The following is a 20,909-nucleotide window of genomic DNA, read 5'->3' on the forward strand; positions in this document are numbered from 1 at the left end:
ACATCTTACAAAGAGATCTATGTATCTCCATGTCCTTTACATCTTGGATGTTTCAATGAAGCTGGAGGTGTTGCTGAACCACAACCTATTCAGTGGCCCTGAAAGTGTTTGTTAATGAATTCACAAAACTGAGTAACAAAGTGTTCTAGAGCTCCATTCTGCTGTAACAACATATTATCCATGAGTCCCTTTTCTTCAAGTTCAGGTATTAACTATGATTGCAACATTGCCAAATAATATTTTCAATTTCTGTTCCCATAAAAAAATATTATCTGTTATAGGTAGTGTGATGACATCCTAGTCCATATTTTAACATGAGGAGACATACTTTTCAACTCTTGTACATAATGAGATTTTTTCTTATAGCATGAAACCACATTCTCCCAATGTGAACTGCAATATATCACACATTAACCAGAACATAACACTCTTGAGCAAGATTTGGCATTTTGAAATTGTGTCAACAAAGCATGACAGGCTGCAAATAGCAGCTCCACATTATTGTCAGATATTTTATTTACAAAAATCGTCTAAATCCGTTCATTTTCAGTTTGTTTTAAATATGTTCATGCAGTGAACAACTGTGTGATGGACTGGGTCTCGGACCTGGGACCTTTGCCTTTTGCAGGTAAATAGTTTGCTACCTTATCTATTCAAACACTACTCATGACCTGCCCTCAAAGCTCCAGTTTTGCAGTACTTCTCTCCGACCTTCCAGTCTTCACAGAACTTCTACATATTTTGAAGAACTAGCACTCCTGGAAGAGGATATTGTGAAGAAATAGCTTAACTATGGCCTAGGGGATTGTCTGTAGAATGTATTTTCACTTTGCAGCAGAGTGTGCACAGATTCAAAACTTATTGGCAGATTAAAACTGTGTGCCAGAAGAGGATAGAACCTAGGACCTTTATCTGTTGTGGACAGGTTCTTCTCCAAATTATCCTTTCTTTGAGGTGTCTTAGTCCTGTGAGGAATATAGGAAAACTTCTGTGAAGTTATAACACTGGTCAACACTCATTTTCTTGCCAAGGATATTTGAGTGGCTTTAGGATGGGTTAGTGGTGCTGAGGACGAATATAGCAACCATTTATCCAGTTTGGCTCTAGTTTTTGAGATAATGCATGATTTATTCAAAAAATTAGAAAAAATTGCTAATACTGAACTCGAGCGCTACAAACTACAATGAAAAAAGAAAATAATCTTTATAAATAGCTTCTATGAAAACCTGATAGGCATTTGTCCATGTATAAAACATAATTGAAAAGTTTCTCTATAAGTATATCATTTTCCGTCCATGACGAACCGCTTCCTGCACGCTTTCCTTTTATAGGTCTCTTCAGAACAGTCACGTTGCAGATTCCAGCAATAATCTGCCATCATATGCCTGTCCCATCTTCCTTTATATCTTTCCTCTATTCCTTTCATATCTTGATGGAACCGCTCTCCTTGTTCCTCACTGAAATCACCTAGATTACGAGGAAATCGATCCAAGTGGCTGTGAAGGAAGTGCAATTTTATGCTCATGGTAGCTCCTAAGTTTTGAAAGTTAGTGAGCATGTTTTTGACCAGTTCCTCGTAATTGGGAGCTTTATGATTGCCCAAAAAACATTTTACAACAGCGACAAAACTGTTCCAGGCCGATGCTTCAGTGACAGTCATGACACTTGTAAAATTGGTATCGTTGATGAGCCTGCGAATTTGAGGACCATCAAATATTCCTGCCTTAAGTTTTTCACTACTGAGTCCAGGGAACGTATTGCAGATGTATGTGAAGCAATTACCATTTCTGTCTAAAGCTTTGGTGAATTGCTTCATTAGTCCTAACTTAATATGTAATGGTGGAAGAACAATCTTGTCCCTACTAACCAGAGGTTCATTAATGATGTTTGCTTCACCAACAGCCATATGTTCCCTTGGAGGCCATGTTTTCTGCTTCCAATGTTCGTGCTTTGCCCTACTATCCCACATGCAGATAAAACATGGGTGCTTTGTGTATCCACTTTGTTGTCCAAGCAAGAAGTTCACCATTTTCAAATCAACACAAATCAACCACTGGTGCTGCATATACTGAATTTTCTGCAGAACCATCTTGATGTTAGCATATGCTTCACAAAGTTTTGTTGAGTGGGCAATTGGAATAGATGCATAACGATTGCTATTGTGTAGGAGAACACATTTTAAACTTCTAGTGGAACTGTCTATGAAGAGACGCCAGTCCTCTGGTCTATATTCCGGCAGCCCCAATTCAAGTAAAAGTCCAGGTATATTGCTGCAATACACTATAACCTCTTCTTGTTTGAAGTATGGAAGAAGGTTTTCTTCTCTCGTCCGGTAAGCTGTTATTTTAACACTTGGATGAAGACAGTTCTTTTCCTTAAGCCTGGATGCTAAGAGTTCTGATGCTTGCTTTGAAAGATTGAGTTCTCGTATCAAGTCACTGAGCTCCTTCTGGTCAAACTGCTGGGGTTGTGTCTCACGTCCTTCGTATTCCGAACCACTACTTGTACATTCCTCGCCGTGCACCTCGTCATCTGATGATGTTAGTGTGGGTAATGTTGTGAAGGTTGGTACAGGAACATCGTTGCTGTGCACCACCGGTCTTCTTGCTGACTCCAAATCGGGATATTCCCACTTTCGTTTTTTGAACCTATTAAAACCTTTCACATTAACAATGCAAAAATAGCAATCATCTGTATGGTTCTTCTGCTCTCGGCATACCATAGGCACTCCGAAGTTTAAGCTTTTCCTTTTTCATTTTGTCCACTGCCGTAAGCACTCCACACAGCATTTACAAACTTTATGGGGTGCCCACGCCTTGTCTTGATCTCCAAGTTTAATTCCGAAATATGCCAGATACGCTTCCTTCACAAAAGGAGTGATATTCCTCCTGTTCTTTTGAAGAACGTATTCACCACAAATGTAGCAGAACTCATCTGGATGGTTCACGAAAAGACGGCGTGAAGAACTCATGTTTTCCTAAAACAAAATTTCACAAGTACTACATATTATGCAGAACTTTCTTGTATTTGCATGTCAATCACATCCAACAAACATCATTAATTGTTTTGTGTGAAACGAATACTCACCTCTTATTTGCTACGTCACGATGAAAAGGTTCTATCTCCTTGAAGCTGCACTGCACATGTGTGTGACTTTCGACCATCGCCATTTTTCTTGTTTACACTGAACGCTACCTATCGGCTGTTGCGGGGATTACCTCGGCCAACAAATGAATGTCGAGTACCGCCGAATTCAAATCTGCACAACCCTCAATATCTTCAACACACGCACCACACAACAGGACTGAACACATGCTGACAGTGTGATGTTTGCATGATGTAATCCTCAACCACACAGATGCACTCCCTGAGCACAATTGTTTAATAAAGATAGTACAATATCACTAATTAAAAAACAGGTAGCAAATACATTACACCATATATGGACCCTGCAGTCGATATTATCCACATGAAACTCTCATTTCCACAAATAACCTATATCTCAAAAACCAGAGCCAGTTTGGAAAAAGTACAAATATACTTGGAATGAGTATCATAACAATATCCCATTTTCGTTCAAACTTCCCTGGCAATGAAAAAAAAATTTTATTTTGTAGAGCTGTGTAATGATAGGTACTGGCAGAGTGTATCGTGAGTTGTGTTTGGAAATCATTTCACATTTGGAAAAGAACCAAGTAAATTTTGGATAGGAAAAGGAGCTGTACTGTTGAATGAAGTGAAGGAGTTCTTCTTTGCTGGTGGGTCCAGAACTCTTAAGATAGCATTAGTGAATTTTTTATTATGCTAGGGGCACAATAGAGTATTTGGAGTTGAGGTGTGATTCCTCTGTGTAATCTTTGAAAAAGATAACATGTTGAGAGTCTTGTTCTTTCCTCAACCACCTCCTCAATTTGTTTTTGTGTCTCACCCCAATGGTGAAGATTCATTGATTGAGGTGAAATTGGTTAGCATGTTGAGCAATGTGTTTGGGAGACTCTCGTTTGGGCACTGGGAGAGGTAGCGTTTAAGACAGAGATTCTATTTGTACATGCTATGTTGATGTAGAAAGATATTAATGGTGACAAGGTATGTTGCAGCTAGGAGGAGGAAATGGATGTGAGATGCTCCTGCAAGTGGTTGTTATTCTTGTATAGAATGAGAGGTACTAGGTGATAGGTTGCTTGAGCTGGTCGTCCAAAGTTGAGAACCATTTGGTTTGAAACTTTGAATGCTACCACAGCTGAACAGCCAGGATTATTATCTTTGTGCATTTCAGGTAGTAGGTAAAGGGCAGGGTTGTGCAAATCAGGAGAGGAAAAAAGTTCTATAGTGCCAGCTATCAGATCTTCTGAAGGTCTAGAGGCTTTACAATTATTTGCATCTCAGTCTGGATGGGTGGAATGGGGTTATGTGGAACACTTTTAAACATCTTAGAGTTGATACATTCTCTCTTGTACTCCCAATAGTCAAGTGTCACTAGAGTAGAAGCCATACTCAGTGAGAGAATATTTAGAGAGCAGAATTCCTTCAGATCACCGTTAATACAAGAATAAGGCAGAACAATGTCTGAAGATACGGTTCAGGAAGTGTTGGGAGGCAGTGCTTAAAGAGAAGGAATCCTACAATGATTGCATATGTTTTGGGGAAACTGAGGAGGATCATTTTGATATTGAGTTTGGAACTGGCAGGCTTCAGCACTCATTCTGTTGTTTGTGGGTAAGGATTGTATGGTGAAATGTTATTTTCAAAGGAGCTTCCAGCCAAATGAAATGATATCTGTAATAAGAGCAGTGTGGCTGAGTGTTTTGATATAATGGATGTCTCCAGAGCAGCATGTACTCCTATGCAGTCATTATACATTTTTTGCACAGCTACAGTAAAAAATATTCTATGACACACATTCTATCCAAGAATCAGGAAAACAAAAACATAGGAGTTAACAGTCCAAATTTCTTCCAAATGCTTTGTTGTCTATTACCACTCAGAATAGTGTGCAATTTCTATTGGATCTGATAGTAGGAGGAATTGGTCAAGGAAAGCAGGTGAATTAAAATATGCAAGTCAGTGACTGTGGAAAATCAGTTTACTGTAGATGTGATGATTTGATTTGCCAGAAAATATCATTTATGATGTCTGACAAAACAAACAAGATTGCTGCTGCAAATTTGTGTAGTTGTGTAGTTAATAGTGATGATTACCTTTTATTTAAATTAGTTGATATCTTATGTGCATTGTCAGAAGTTGCAAAATTCTTGTGACTAGCCTTGCTTACAGGAAGCTACCACAGTGCTCCACTTTCCATAACATAAAAAGAATCACTTTAAAGTCTGTTTCTCCCACAAAAATCACATTAAAATATGTAAATACACATACAGTACTGATCTCAACAGTGTCATTAAACACGTAGAAAATATGTTCTTAATTTCAGTTAGGACTGGAGTCATGTTAAATTTTATGAAACTGATGTAATGTTTCATGTCTTGGAAACTTATCATGCCATAACTTGAAAATTACTGAATTTATTGAAATACATATTTTTCATTGATCACCAAAATATTTCATTCAGCAATGGATCTCTTCAAAGTTTCACATTGCAGATTATTTGCTATGTGTAAGCATAAGGAAAGAATGCTTTTTTTCTAATTTTATCATTATTTAAGTCATAACAAGTATGAGGTTAACAGTCTACAACTACTACAAAAACCTTATAAAAATTATAAAATTCTCATATGATGTAGATCTCTATACTATGTAACAATGGAAAGTCCAGGTTGGAACATCAACAATACTGCATTATGAAAAGGATAGATTGCTACTCACTGTAAAGGTGACATGTTGAATGGTAAACAGGCACAATTAAAAGACTGTTACACATTGAAGTTTTGGCCAAAACCTTCTTCAGAAAAGTGCGCGCTCACACACACACACACACACACACATGACTGCTATCTCTGTATGCTGCGGCCAGGATGTCCCTATAATATCGCTAAGAATGTCAAAAATATGTTCTTGCTTGTGGCTTGTGTGAAAGTGTGTGTGTTTTCTTTTAAAGAAGGCTTTGGCTGAGAGCTCAGTATGTAACAGTCTTTTCGTTGTGCCTGTCTGCACTCAATATGTCATCTTTACAGTGAGTAGCAATCTATCTTTTTTCATTTCACATCAACTGATGTGTCCGCACATGTTAGTTCCGTTCATGCCACCCATAGATACAGTTGTGTTGCGAATTCAGTGACTGCATGGCAACAAATGAATGAAGTAAACTGCCAAGTTTGAATCCGCCACTTGGAGTGCTGAATAATGTTGTTGCCTACTCCTTGGAGTTATAAATTTTGTTTTTATGTTTATTCTGTTCCTTGGCAACTGTTTTGTTATTTACAAGTTACATATAGCAACTGTGCTTCTTTTTCTGTAATACCAAGTTATAAACCATTCAAGTATATTCAAGTGTGTGTCTGAATATTTATTAAGTATGGGTAGCTCTACACAACGAAAATATACCTGTCAGTGGTGACCCCCACATGATCTGTGCTGAGAAAACCGATCCCCCAACAAAACTGATTACAGAATGGAATCATCTGCAGTGCCAAGTCTGGCTGTTTGCCTCCCATCATTTTGACCACATAATTGAGTTCTATGGTTCACTCAGGTTGAGGACGGCTTTTGCTATGCCGGAATTACTGCAGATGCAACTGAGTTTGCATTAATAGTGAGTCAGCTCGAGCAACCCTATGCTTCCGAAGTTCAAGACATAATCACAGCATCACCGACTGAGAATGCATACAAAAGGTTAAAGACTGAGCTTATTCGTAGAGTTTCAGCATCGCAGTAAGACAGTATCAGACAAGTGCTGACTCAGGAAGATATAGGCGACAGAAAACCGTCTTGGTACCTGTGTCACCTCCGCAGCAAGGTGGACATCGGAACAGTGCCCGACAATCTTCTGCATATGCTATGGAGCTATGCCGCAGGTAAAGGCGATCGTCACATCGCAGACAGAGACATCCCTGTACACTATTACGGAACTGGCCAACCGCATCGAAGATGCCGTCGCTCTGGACAAGCAGGTTAGTGCTTTGACAATGTCTGGTAGTGTCGCGTCCATGGCCCTTCCCATTTCACAAGCAGATTACAATGCATGGTCCACCAAAGTTGATGCACTGAGCCCACAGATTGGCACACTGTTGTCACAAGGATGTCCTAGTCTCTACAGAGAAGGTAGCCACAAATGATCTAGGAGCTGTTCCTAGACTCAGTCTGTATCAGATGCTGGTCTGACCACTTGTTTGTACCACAGATGATTTGGTGAGCGGGCTAAAATGTGCACTAGCCCCTATGCCTACCCATATGCAAATGGCGGTTGGACATAGGCGCCACCAACTGCTCAACTATATCCCGGCACCTATTCATTACTGACAGAGTATCAGGCCGGAAGTATTTAATAGACACAGGGTCCGATCTTAGTATCCTGCCAAGAGCGTCACTGCACTGTTGCAGGCCACCCACTGCATTTAACTTGTCTGCCACAAATAATTCAGCAATTCCAACATATGGCACGTGGTGTGAAGAATTGAATATGGGGCTCCGCCATCAATTCACATGAGACTTTACTGTAGCAGGCGTGGCCGAAGCAATAATTGGTGCTGATTATCACTATCAGCTCCTGCCGGATGTAGCGAATTCCTGCCTAATAGACAATGTTACCAGACTTACAACCACTGGGTACCATTGTGATGCCAGAACATACAACATCAAGGTTATACAGGTTGCAGACGAGGAGTATCACTCGCTGCTGCATGAGTTCCTGTCCTTAAGAAGGCCTCCAAGCACGCCACAGCAAGTTTTGCACGATATAGTCCACCACATAAAAACTACGGATGGACCACCTGTGTCTTGCCAGCCAAGACGACTGGCTCCAGAACGCCTTGCCATTGCTAAAACAGAATTTGACACGATGTTACGAGAAGGTATCATCTGACCCTCAAGTAGTCCATGGTCATCTGCACTGCATTTAGTACCCAAAAAGGGAGGAGACTGGTGCCCCAGTGGCGATTATAGAGTGATCAACTCATGGACCGTGACTGATCGCTACCCAGTGCCACTACTAAAAGACTATATCCACGCACTGCATGGAGCCACTGTATTCAGTGTTATAGACTGCACAGAAGCGTATACCCAGATTCCTGTGGCAACAAAGGACATTCTAAAGACCGCTATTATTACACCATTTGGGTTGTATGAAAGTAAGTTTATGACTTTCAGCTTGCGTAATGCTGCTCAAACCTGGCAGAGGTTCATCGATTCTATCTTGCATGGGTTGAACTTTTATTTTGCCTATCTGGACGATGTGTTACTGTATTCATTGTCCAAGGATCAACATCGCCAGCACCTGAGAGAAGTTTTTGAGCATTTTGAGAAGTACAGCCTGGTGTTAAATACAACTAAATGTGTGTTTGACCAACATCAGGTCGATTTCCTGGGTCATTGAATATCTTCATCAGTCTTATTACCACTCACTGAGAACATTGAAGCCATATTGCAATTACCCAAGCCATCTACAATAAAAGAGCTACACAGATACTTAGGTATGCTCAATTTTTACCACTGTCATTTACCACACACTGCCGAACAACAGGCGCTGTTGAACGCAGCACTGGCTGGTTCCAAGGTTAAGAGCAGTTCTCCTGTGCAGTGGACCAAGGATATGAATGTGGCTTTTGAAGTAAGCAAAAAAGAGCCTAGCACAAGCAGCACTGCTGGCACACCCCAAGGTCAAAGCCCTACTGGCATTAGTGGTGGATGCCAGTCAGTTAGCCATTGGTGCAGAACTCTAACAATGGGTGGATGATGCCTGGTAGCCACTGGCTTATTTCTCGCACAAGCTGTCACCTGCACAACAAAGATGGAGCACATATGATGGGGAACTTTTAGCCATATATTGAGCAATCAAGTACTTTCGACCACAGTTTGAGGCACGAGAGTTTGTGGTATACACCAACCACAAGCCTTTAACATATGCCTTCAAGAAAAACAGCAACACTTGCTCTCCATGCTAGTACAGACAATTGGAATTTATTAGCCAGTTTAGTACGGACATCTGCCATATATCAGGCATCACTAATGTGGTTGAAGACTGCCTCTCCAGAGTTGCCAGTGTCTCACAGCCTGTGCTTTCCAGGGTGCAACAAGAAGATTCCGAGCTACACACCATATTGCATGACGACACTGCAGCACTCAAATTACAGCAAGTTGACATTCCTGGTGAGAACATGAAATTGTACTTGAAGTGTCACATGGTAGATCACACCCTTTTGTTCCTGTTGCATTCGCAGGCCAGTGTTTGAGTCCTTACATAATCTTTGCCACCCAGGAGCCCGGTCAACATTCAAGCTAGTGTCTCAAAGGTTCATGTGGCCAGGGATAGAAAGAGACTGCTGCAAATGTACGAGAACTTGCCAGCATAGCCAACTTTGCAAAATCACTCACCACATTCATCCCCCATTAGGAGAGTTCCCGGACACTCTCGCATCGCCCTTGTTCATCTTGATGTGGTAGGACTATTTCCTCCATCGGATGGCCAGCGGTACATATTCTCAATGATTTACAGATATATGCGATGGCCTGAAGCAGTTGGCATCCTTGAACGTTGGCATTGAACACTGAAGGCTGCGCTAATATGCTGTGGGACATCTTGGACATCTGCACTACCCATAGTCCTGCTGGGTCCACGAACCACATACAAACCAGACATAGGGTCCTCGGCAGCTGAATTAGTTTATGGCGAGACTCTGCACCTACCGGGGGGGTTTGTCGACACAGGCCTATTGTCAGAAACGGACGATCAATCAAAGTTCCTTCACAAGTTACGGGAACATGTAAGCCAAATCAAACCCACAAAGTCCTCCAGGCATGATTATCCAACAACTTTTGTGCATAACAGCCTCGAAAGCTGTTCGCATGTTATGTTACATACAGACTGCATCAAGCCACCCCTGCAGCCACGTTTACTGTACCCCATAGCGTCCTGTGCAGAGATACACACACAATGGTCATCATAGTAAGTGGCAAACAGGCCACCGTGTCTCTTAGCAGAGTGAAGCCGACTTACATTTTCAAGGAGGCATCACTCACCTTATGGTTAAGAGCTCAACACCTGACAGATGCAACACCTCGACTTTCAGTACTGCCGCCACAACTGGTTGATGGAGAACCTACACACACTACCCGCTCCGGACGACATGTCCACTTCCCGGCCAGGTTCAGAGAAGATGCACCATGCTCCGCTTTCATCAAGGGGGCTCCTGCAGCAACCACTACTCATGTCAACTGGTGTGTCCGCACATGTTAGTTCTGTTCGTGCCATCCATAGATACAGTTGTGTCATGAATTCAGTGACCGCATGGCAACAAATGAATGGCGTAAACCACCAAGTTTGAATCCGCTGCTTGGAGCACTGAATAATGTTGTTGACAACTTATTGGAGTCATAATTTTTGTTTTTATGTTTATTCTGTTGCTTGGTTACTGTTTTGTTGTTTACAAGTTACATATAGCTACTATGCTTCTTTTTCTGTAATACTAAGTAATAAACCGTTCAAGTACATTGTCAGTGCGTGAATGAATAATTATTAGGTACAGGTAGCTCTACGCAACGAAAATATACCCATCATCATAATATTTTGTCTCTAATATTCATAAGAATGTCAAAAATTTGTTCTTAACTTTAATTACAGCTGGAGGTTTCCTATTTTAGAACTGGCAGGCACAATGTTTTGCACAATAGATGTGTCACCACATTGGAAGCCAACAATGTCTGGCTCTCATTCATGTATTGCTGTAAGGAGCTGCTTAGCCAACTTGCTTTCGAAGGACTGTAGGACTCATTTAAGTCTATTCATGACTGTTTTCATTCCTTTCACTGCTCAGAACATTTATGCATTTCTTCTTCTATGAGACTGCGTAGATGCTCTGCTGTATCTGTCTTCTGGTTAAACAGATATCTGTGATAAACTGTTCACATAATACCACTGGGTTGTTGAATTTTGATGAAACTATTCAAGAAGCACACAGTTCAAGGTCAAGGAACAATTGTGCACAGCTACACCATGATCAACAGTTCTTACTCATACAAGCAAGTGTCATTTTTTTTTTCATCTGTGATACATATACTGACAGGGGCGAAAAACCCAACATGTTAACTTAAAGAAAAAATTCAAATTCCAGTCACTTTTATGACACTGATTTACTATCTCATGATAAAATATTGTGGTACAGTCCGATCTAGGTGTCTGAACAATGAAAAAAAGGAAAATTAAAAACATATTAAGCCAGGGATGCAGAAGAAACATGAATGGATTCACACATCAGCACATTTTAAGGAGTCTCGTGAAGGTAATGCACCTCTGTTTTGTTTGTATATACTTCACACCAATCATAGCATCCAGTCTTTTATTCATGCCCCTGAGTTGTTGAATTTTGATGACACTAATCACAGTATAATCTCCTATTCTTTCATGATGGCCACCTGTATGTGCTGTAGGGCCTCTGAATAGTGCTGATAGGCACTTCTTCCCAGCTGGTTCCATACGTGCTCAGTGGGATTCAAATCATGGCTATGAGCAAGCCAAGGCATAACGTGAATCTCCTCTTCGTCCAAAAACTTTCACACAGTTCTCTCAACTTGTATGCATACATTGTCATGCATTACTGTAAAGCCATCTCCAGTAAATGGAACAAAAGGCTTTACTCCACATATTAGTGTGCTGCAAAGCTCCCATGCTCAACAGAGACCAGCTCCATCCTTGCAGTCACACTGATTCCTGGTCACACCATCAGAGAACCACCTCCAGCTACAGTATTCGTTTGCAAAACATAGTCGATCTGTGCGATACTCTCTGATGGGTTCTGGTCCTGTAGCAGGTCTCCTGCATTGAAGTCTGGCTTCTTCTCGGTAACATTGGCCCCTCAAATTTGGTGGTCTAGAATTTGTGCTTCAATGGTAGTGGTGTGACAGCTGCAGAGAACTCTAAGTTGTAAGAAATGGTCTTCTCTTGTCAATTTGCTTATCTCATGTCTGAGCCCTGTTTCCTTGCATAACATCCAGTTTTCCTGTGCATTATTATGGATCTCGAAATTATGAAAGGTGTAGTTTCAATACTTCTGCAGTGTAATGCATGCTGCGACCATCTTCCATCAAAGTAACAGCTCTAGAAGCACATTTACTCCAAAAGCTTGATTATGAGATCCGACAAATGTGTATTTGAAAGGAGAAAAGAGCAAGGTACGACAATAAATATTACAAGGGTGGGAAAACATTGTTGCCCAATATTCAGTATTGTCTTTTACATCTGGAACAGAAAATAACAATTAAGGCTAATGCAATAAGTATGCAACACTTCATTGTTTTCTCACAAAGTGATGCCAATAATAAACCAGTATCATACCCTGTCTAAAAATACAAGAGGAAGTGCTGCATTTTAATTAAATAGATAATTACATAACATTCATTACACGTTTTGTTTTTCATACTAGACATTGTAGTTGCATACATCACTTACCTGCAACAACTTGTCTGATAAGTCTTGTCATTTCACAATGCTCTGAAAGTTTCTTTTCCATTAATTCATGTCCATCTTTGTATTAATGCTAACAAGACTTATGCCCATTTTTTCTGAGCAATAAAGTAGGCAACTTTATTTTCCATCCACCTCCAGACAAGCAGTAAAAGTGTTGATATTTCTTTGGTCCACAGATAGTATTGTGCTAAGTAGCTATAATCTTTATTTTCTGTCGAGTCCCCCCAAAGGCATGTCACACAGCTAGAACAAGTAAGCGTGTGTGGTAAGTAGCCCACAATGGGCAAATTCTTTGGTTGAAATCTCATAAAGGGGATTTGTATAGTATTAAATAGTTAAAAATTTTGAATGATTGCAGAAAACTAACCATAAGTATTAGGTGTGTTAACACTTTTACAATACCAAATAGCTGTCTTTATTAATAAGATTTATCCATCCTGCAGGTACTCTCTTCAATTGACTCAGCATCCAGCACTGAACCAAGCCCATGCCCATCACCACTTCTCACAGAACGCCTGACATCTATTTCACCTTTGCCAGACTTGAGAAGAGATTCAGCATATGATGAAATGCTTACACTGCCTGCCCCTGATGAGTTTGCTGATGCGGAAGCAAGAAGACGCAGTCTTGAACCACCAGCAGACACTTCTCGCGTTCCATCCAGCAGTCCCAGCCCTGTTGAGATATTCCTTACAGTGCCTTCTGATGATGACAACAGCAGTAGGAGATCTTCAGTGAGTGATAAAGAAGCTAAGGATATTGGAAATCTTATTGTCAAAGATGCAAGTAAATCTTATAGTTCAGAAACAAGTGAAACGGGTGTGAGTGTTATCAGCCCAGATGCTTTTCCCAAGAGTGATTTGGAGGTGAAAAGTGCTTTTGCTGAAGCTACAGTTCAAGTTCATGTTCCAGCAGGAGCGGATTTGATGGACAGTAAGCCACAAGAAAACCAGGATTATCTTCTTAGTCCAGAAGAAAGAGAAATGCGGGAGCGTGATGTTGCCAGAAGAATATCTGTTGTGTGCCTTGAAGATTTAGGTCACATAGATTCACCAGAGACTACAGAAATGGAACCCAACAGTGAACAAATTGCAGATGATACTTTGGAGGATGACACTCTGGTAATAAAGCATGATGACCTTGATCTTGTGGTAAGGCACCATTTAACAGATACATTAATGGAAGGTGAAGATTTATCTGAGATAAGTTTACGAAGTGAACTTGTAGCAGCAGGTTTTGATGTGTATAGTGGTGGAATAGTGTCTTCTCCTGAGGATGAGACAGAACCGTTAGTGAAAGATGAAATTCCTTTGGATGAAGAAAGCACAAACACTGCCAAAATTGTAAGGGGCTGCAGTTTGGCCCATTTTTCTGAAGGCAACGATATTGCTAGACGATCTTTTTATAAACAAATAAAGCCTGTACGTAAAACTGCGACTGACAAATCAACTATTCAACAAAGTGAGGCCTTAGCAGAACATGAAAGTGAAAATTTAGATGTTGTTAAAATTCAGATTCAGGGCTCTAACAATAACCTTAGTGGAGAACTAGCACCACCTATTAGTGAGGTAGAACATAGACCAAGTCTCACACCATCTGAAGTCGATGAAGAGTTGCTTCAGTATCATATAATGGGTCAGAAGGCAGCTGGCTTAATTAGCCCAGATGAAGGTCCTGGTGAGCGACCAAGTGTAAGCCCTAATATTTTCCCCCCAGTGATTAGTGTAATTGTTGACCCACCGTCTCCTGCACATTCTGATGACAGAGAGGCCACAGTATACCGGAGATTCAGTGATGACAGCACTGGAAAATGTAAGTACTCCATAGTGATGACAGTTATTTTCTAGTAATAGTGCTCTACTTCTAACACATCAACATGGATGTGGATGTTCAGTTGTGTGTTTCTCCCTTTATCGGCACATTCCATATAAATGGCTGCCAGACAGTAAGTAACAGTGTGGCTGGAAAAATGATGCCACTCATTAAATCCTAATTTTTTTCTTGGTGTTCACTGAAGGATTAAGTCTAAGGATATTTTTGAGTGATTCTTTCATTTCTTATCTCAGTTACTTAACTTTTAATTCTCCTATTTAAAATCACATCTCTGTAATCACTTAAGAAAAAAGAAAGAGAGATAGGACTTCAGTTCCACTTGGTTCAGAAGCAAAGACTGAAAAGGCAGCTTTCAAAGAAATTTATGACAATAGCTTTGTTTATTTAAAAAGAAAGCAAATAGCTTTAATAACAAAAAAACAACAAGTAGAAAGAATAAACCATATGGAATGCTTGTACTCACCAAAACACCAAACATGAGAGGGACACACAAAGTAATATGTCTTAGATTTTTATTAGCCAGATGCTTCAGAGTGTGTCAAGAATACAAAAGATTGTGGAGTATATGATTGGTTCAAGATTTCAAAGCTTTGAGAGTTTCAGTTTTATGTAAGTTTCTTCAAGGGGGCTGCTATTCTCTCTTTTGCTGTCCATTTAAAAGCTTTTTTTATTTCTTTTTTTCTAGATATTTGATTTCAAGGCCTCTGTTGCCAACACACAAGAAACAAATCCCCATCTATCAATAAATGAGAGAAAAATATTCACAAAATTGTTAGAAGAGAAGGAAGTTGCTGGTTTTGTGTCTTATAGTCATTCTCTCCAGAACACCAGCATACGAGCTGGATGTCTGTGTTACATTAATTTACTGTGTTGCTTACATTTCATTTCATACCAATCTGATGAATTGCAATGTTTAATATTTTTCTCCATATGCCATCAGGTTCTTCTATTAATTTTCTGCCATTATTTGCTTCTTTTTCATTCCCACTGTATTGAGAGGAAAGGAAATGTGTCCTACAAAAATACAAAATTACTCCATATATTTTCTATAATGTAATTTGATAGATAAAAAATCTACTCGCCACTTGACAGTAAGAGAACACACGTATAATAAATATTCAAGTTTGTAAGCTTCTGGAACCAGTAGGTCCTTCTTCTGACATAGGGGTTGAAGGAGAGGGAAGAAGAGTGAAGGAAAAGGACTAACGAGGTATAGATACAGTGATGTGTGATAAAAGAATTCTGTGTGAAGAGATGTGGCACTGCACTTTGGCACACTTAACACCAAATAACATGTTTTACTTGTACAATTCGTCGAGCATATATGTTTTATGTATCGGACTCCTCAGAAAGATGTGCACTACAAAATGAACATATTTTTGAAAATTCAATTTTTTAAAATTTTTGACATCCTAACTTAAATGCTCGATGGAGGAGGCCAGGAGGGGGAGGGGGGGGGGGGGGGCTATCTAGTATTGCCCAGGTGCGGAAATATCGGAGATCATAGATCCAGAGCTGACGCGCAGAGCAATCTGAATTATAGTGGGAAAGTGTGTAATTTCCACGTGAACTGTGTTTACATTTAGTGATTTTGCTGTTTCCTCTTCATTTACTGCTCTCTCCTCAAATGAAAACAAAACGGTTTTCTGTGGCCGGGAGCTATCAAATGAATTGAAATACATTCACATAATTACAGAAGGCTAAAATATGTTATTAGTTTCAGTTTTCAAATTTTATTTTATTTCCTGACAGTCGAGCATTACCAAAACATGTTTTTTTTCTTGGAGTTTCGTTTTCTAAAGTGCCGGAAAATTCTACACCCGTGTATAAAAACATAACCATTCAAGGGATTGATAAGTTTTACAATTCTGATGGAAAATCTAATGTCATTGAACATTGAAAAAATGTGTTTTCACCTGGGAGAAACTGTATTTTTAACCGGGAAATCTGTGAAAAATCTTGGATTTTTTTTCCTTGTCCGTGTGTACACCCTGTAGTAGTTTTTATTACAATAAAAAAGATAGACAGTACTTAACTTTGAATTTACAATAGTGTCGCAAGCGATGGGTAATCAAAGTCCTTTGCTGTATAGAGTCCATCTAAGCAATTGGTATGGATCACATGTTATTGCTATCATAGTGCTTCCCTAGTACTGTGCTGGTCTGCGAGTCCCGGTCTGGTACTATGAAAATACTGTGCGGCTGAGGCTGGCAGGAGCGGCCCTTGTATTCTCTTCTTGCAGAGGCCGCTCCTGTTGTTGTGCAGTCCTAGTTAGTGGGCTATGGGCTGATGTTGTCTCACTGCCTTCTCTGCTCTTGCCTTCTTCGTCTTCGTGCTGGTGCTTGTGGTTACGCCGGAACAGTTTTTCCTCAAGGAATTCCTATTTGAGTTCATGAAGCAGCTCCATAATATGTGCATGTTGATAAAACCTACCAGTAGCAGTGCTAGCAGCATGTCCTTTAATCTGACCTGTTGTGGATCCCACACACTCAAGCAGTCCTCGAAAAATGGGTCACACTAGTACTGTATATGCTGTCTGTTTTATACGTGAGCTATACTTTTCCATATTCTCCCACTGAAAAGAAGTTGAGCATTCACCTTCCCTACTGCTAATCTGCCATGCTCATTCAATTTCATGCCACTTTTCAGTTTTATGCCTTGCTATTTAATCAATGTGACTTTGTAAAAAGCATATGACTGCATCAAAAAGCATACTAATGCTACTACTGCTGTACAGGATTGCTTTTCCTACTCATCCGCATTAACTTAAATTTTTCTACATTTACATCTATCTACATCTACATACATACTCCGCAATCCACCATACGGTGCGTGGCGGAGGGTACCTCGTATCACAACTAGCATCTTCTCTCCCTCTTCCACTCCCAAACAGAACGGGGGAAAAATGACTGCCTATATGCCTCTATACAAGCCCTAATCTCTCTTATTTTATCTTTGTGGTCTTTCCACGAAATATAAGTTGGCGGCAGTAAAATTGTACTGCAGTCAGCCTCACATGCTGTTTCTCTAAAGTTCCTCAGTAGCGATTCATGAAAAGAACGCCTCCTTTCCTCCAGAGACTCCCACCCGAGTTCCTCAAGCATTTCCGTAACACTCGCGTGATGATTAAACCTACCAGTAACAAATCTAGCAGCCTGCCTCTGAATTGCTTCCATGTCCTCCCTCAATCCGACCTGATAGGGATCCCAAATGCTCGAGCAGTAATCAAGAATAGGTCGTATTAGTGTTTCATAAATGGTCTCCTTTACAGATGAACCACATCTTCCCAAAATTCTACCAATGAACCGAAGACGACTATCCGCCTTTCCCACAACTGCCATTACATGCTTGTCCCACTTCATATCACTCTGCAATGTTATGCCCAAATATTTAATTGACGTGACTGTGTCAACCGCTACACTACTAATGGAGTATTCAAACATTACAGGATTCTTTTTCCTATTCATCTGCATTAATTTACATTTATCTATATGTAGAGTTAGCTGCCATTCTTTACACCAATCACAAATCCTGTCCAAGTCATCTTGTATCCTCCTACAGTCACTCAACGACGACACCTTCCCGTACACCACAGCATCATCAGCAAACAGCCGCACATTGCTACCCACCCTATCCAAAAGATCATTTATGTAGACAGAAAACAACAGCAGACCTACCACACTTCCCTGTGGCACTCCAGATGATACCCTCACCTCCGATGAACACTCACCATCGAGGATAATGTACTGGGTTCTATTACTTAAGAAGTCTTCGAGCCACTCACATGTTTGGGAACCAATCCCATATGCTCGTACCTTAGTTAGGAGTCTGCAGTGGGGCACCAAGTCAAACACTTTCTGGAAGTCAAGGAATATGGCATCCATCTGATACCCTTCATCCATGGTTCGCAAGATATCATGTGAAAAAAGGGCGAGTTGCGTTTCGCAGGAGCGATGCTTTCTAAAGCCGTGCTGATGCATGGACAGCAACTTCTCTGTCTCAAGGAAATTCATTATATTCGAACTGAGAATATGTTCGAGAATCCTGCAACAAACCGATGTTAAGGATATTGGTCTGTAATTTTGAGGATCCGTCCTTCTACCCTTCTTATATACAGGTGTCACTTGCGCTTTTTTCCAGTCGCTCTGGACTTTACGTTGGGCAAGAGATTCACAATAAATGCAAGCTAAGTAAGGAGCCAATGCAGTAGAGTACTCTCTGTAAAACCGAATTGGAATCCCATCAGGACCTGGCGATTTATTTATTTTCAACCCATTCAGCTGCTTCACAAACCCAGGGATGTCTATCACTATGTCCTCCATATAGGAATCTGTACGAGACTCAAACAGCGGTATGTTTGTACAATCCTCCTGTGTGAAAGATTTCTCAAATGCTAAATTTAAAATTTCAGCTTTCGGTTTGCTGTCTTCCATTGCCAGGCCAGACTGATCAGTGAGTGACTGGATGGAAGCCTTCGACCCGCTTACCAATTTTACGTAAGACCAGAATTTCCTTGGGTTTTCAGCAAGATCTTTTGCCAAGATACGACGGTGGTAGTGGTTGAATGCTTCGCGCGTCGCTCTTTTTACAGCAGCACAAATCTCTACTAACTTTTGCCTGTCCTCATTCTCCCAATCTTTCTTGTACCGTGAGTGCAACTGCCTTTGCTTCCTGAGCATTCTCCAAATTGCGCTGTTAAACCACAGTGGGTCTTTTCTGTCCGTAACCCACTTTTTTAGCACATACTTGTCCAATGCGTGGTTTACAATGTGTTTAAAATTTGCCCATAATTCTTCCAGGTCCATCGTACTGGAAGTAAATGAAGTCGACTCATTTACTAAGTGGGATGCTAACAACTGCTTATCTGCTCTTTCTAGTAGGAATACTCTCCTAGCCTTCTTGACTGACTTTTTAACTTTTGTAACCATAGTCGTAATGACAACATCATGATCACTAATCCCTGTCTCAACACTGACACCATCGATGAGGTCTGGTCTGTTTGTGGCTACCAGATCTAAGATATTTCCATTACGCATTGGCTGTCAATTTAGCTGCTCAAAGCATAATAATGTGTTCAAAAGTAATTTACACGATGGCTTGTCTGTACTACCTGTAATGAATCCATAGACATCCCAGTCTATACTAGATAGGTTGAAGTCGCCTCCAACTAATATAGCTTGATCTGGGTACTTCTGCGATACAGAACGTAGACTCCCTTTGAATGATTCTAGAACTGTCACGGTGGAACCTGGTGGCTGGTAATAAGACGCCACAATTAACTTTATTTCCCCTAGCCCAGTTAAACGTGTCCAGATAACTTCACAATCACACTCTACTTCGACCTCAGTAGACACAATGTTTTTGTCAACTGCAATGAAGACACCACCTCCTACAGTGTCTGATCTGTCTTTCCAATACATGTTCCAACCCTCACTAAATATTTCAGAACTTCCTATCTCAGGGTTCAGCCAGGTCTCAGTCCCGAGAATAATTTGTGCACCACATGCTTCCTGGAAAGCAGTAAATTCAGGAACTTTATTCCGAACACTCTGAATATTTACTGCTAATATCTTGATAGCTGAAGTGTCTTTACACTGAGCACGTCCTGATTTCCCTGCCAGCACGTCGACTGGTGAATGTTCATCAGGACACCTCGCATTACTGCCTAGCCTAAAAAACCCCCATGCTATCCGAGTAGCCGCTTCCTTTGTGTAGTGCACCCCGGACCTATCACCCAATAGCACAAGTCTAGAAATCTGCAGCCAAGACCATCACAGAGTCGCTGAAGCCTCTGTTTGAGACCCTCCACTTGGCTCCAAACCAAAGGACCCCGATCCACTCTGGGAACGATGCTGCAAATAGAGAGCTCTGCTTGCACTCCGCATGCGAGGCCAGCGGTCTTCACCAAATCTGCCAGCCGCCTGTACGAACTGAGGATCGCCTCAGAAACCAAGCGACAGGCATCATTGGTGCTGACGTGAGCAACTACTTGCAGACGACTGCACCCCGTACACTCGATAGCCGCAGACAAGGCCGCCTCCACATTTTGGATGAGGCCCCCCGGCAGACAAACCGAGTGCATGTTGGATTTCTTTCCAGCTCTGTACACTATTTCCCTAAGGGTCTCCATCACCCACCTAACGTTGGAGCTCCCAATAACCAGCAAGCCTATGCCCCCACGTGCCTGCTCGGGCCCTGCTGAAGGAGCGGCCAACTGCCCACTGACTGGATGAACGGGCGAGGCCAGCCGGACAGTCTCCACATTGACCCTCCACCTCGAGCGACGCGAACGCATTGCAGTCCGCCACTAACCCTGAGGTGAGGGCGTACACTAGAAGGTGCCTCGGCGGCTGAGTCAGCGGTCGCAGCAAGCAACACCTGGGGTGTCTCAAGCGACGCGCCAGACCCTCCGACGTCGCTGCACCTCGAGGCCGCAGCCTGAAGGCGGCTGACCATGGCCAACAGCATGCTAAGCTGCTCGCGAACTGCGGCCAGTTCCTCCCCC

General features: G+C 41.3%; 1 protein-coding gene across 1 annotated transcript in view; it reads left to right on the forward strand.

Moving 5' to 3' along the window:
- Positions 1 to 20,909, forward strand: part of LOC126161517 (diacylglycerol kinase eta) — a 641,720-nt gene that overhangs the window by 489,973 nt on the left and 130,838 nt on the right. The window contains exon 15 of the mRNA XM_049917424.1: positions 13,015 to 14,383. Coding sequence (XP_049773381.1) covers positions 13,015 to 14,383 — 1,369 coding nt within the window. The remainder of the gene's footprint in view (positions 1 to 13,014; positions 14,384 to 20,909) is intronic.

Source organism: Schistocerca cancellata, chromosome 2 (genome assembly GCF_023864275.1).
Source record: "Schistocerca cancellata isolate TAMUIC-IGC-003103 chromosome 2, iqSchCanc2.1, whole genome shotgun sequence".
NCBI classification, from domain to species: Eukaryota; Metazoa; Arthropoda; class Insecta; order Orthoptera; family Acrididae; genus Schistocerca; species Schistocerca cancellata.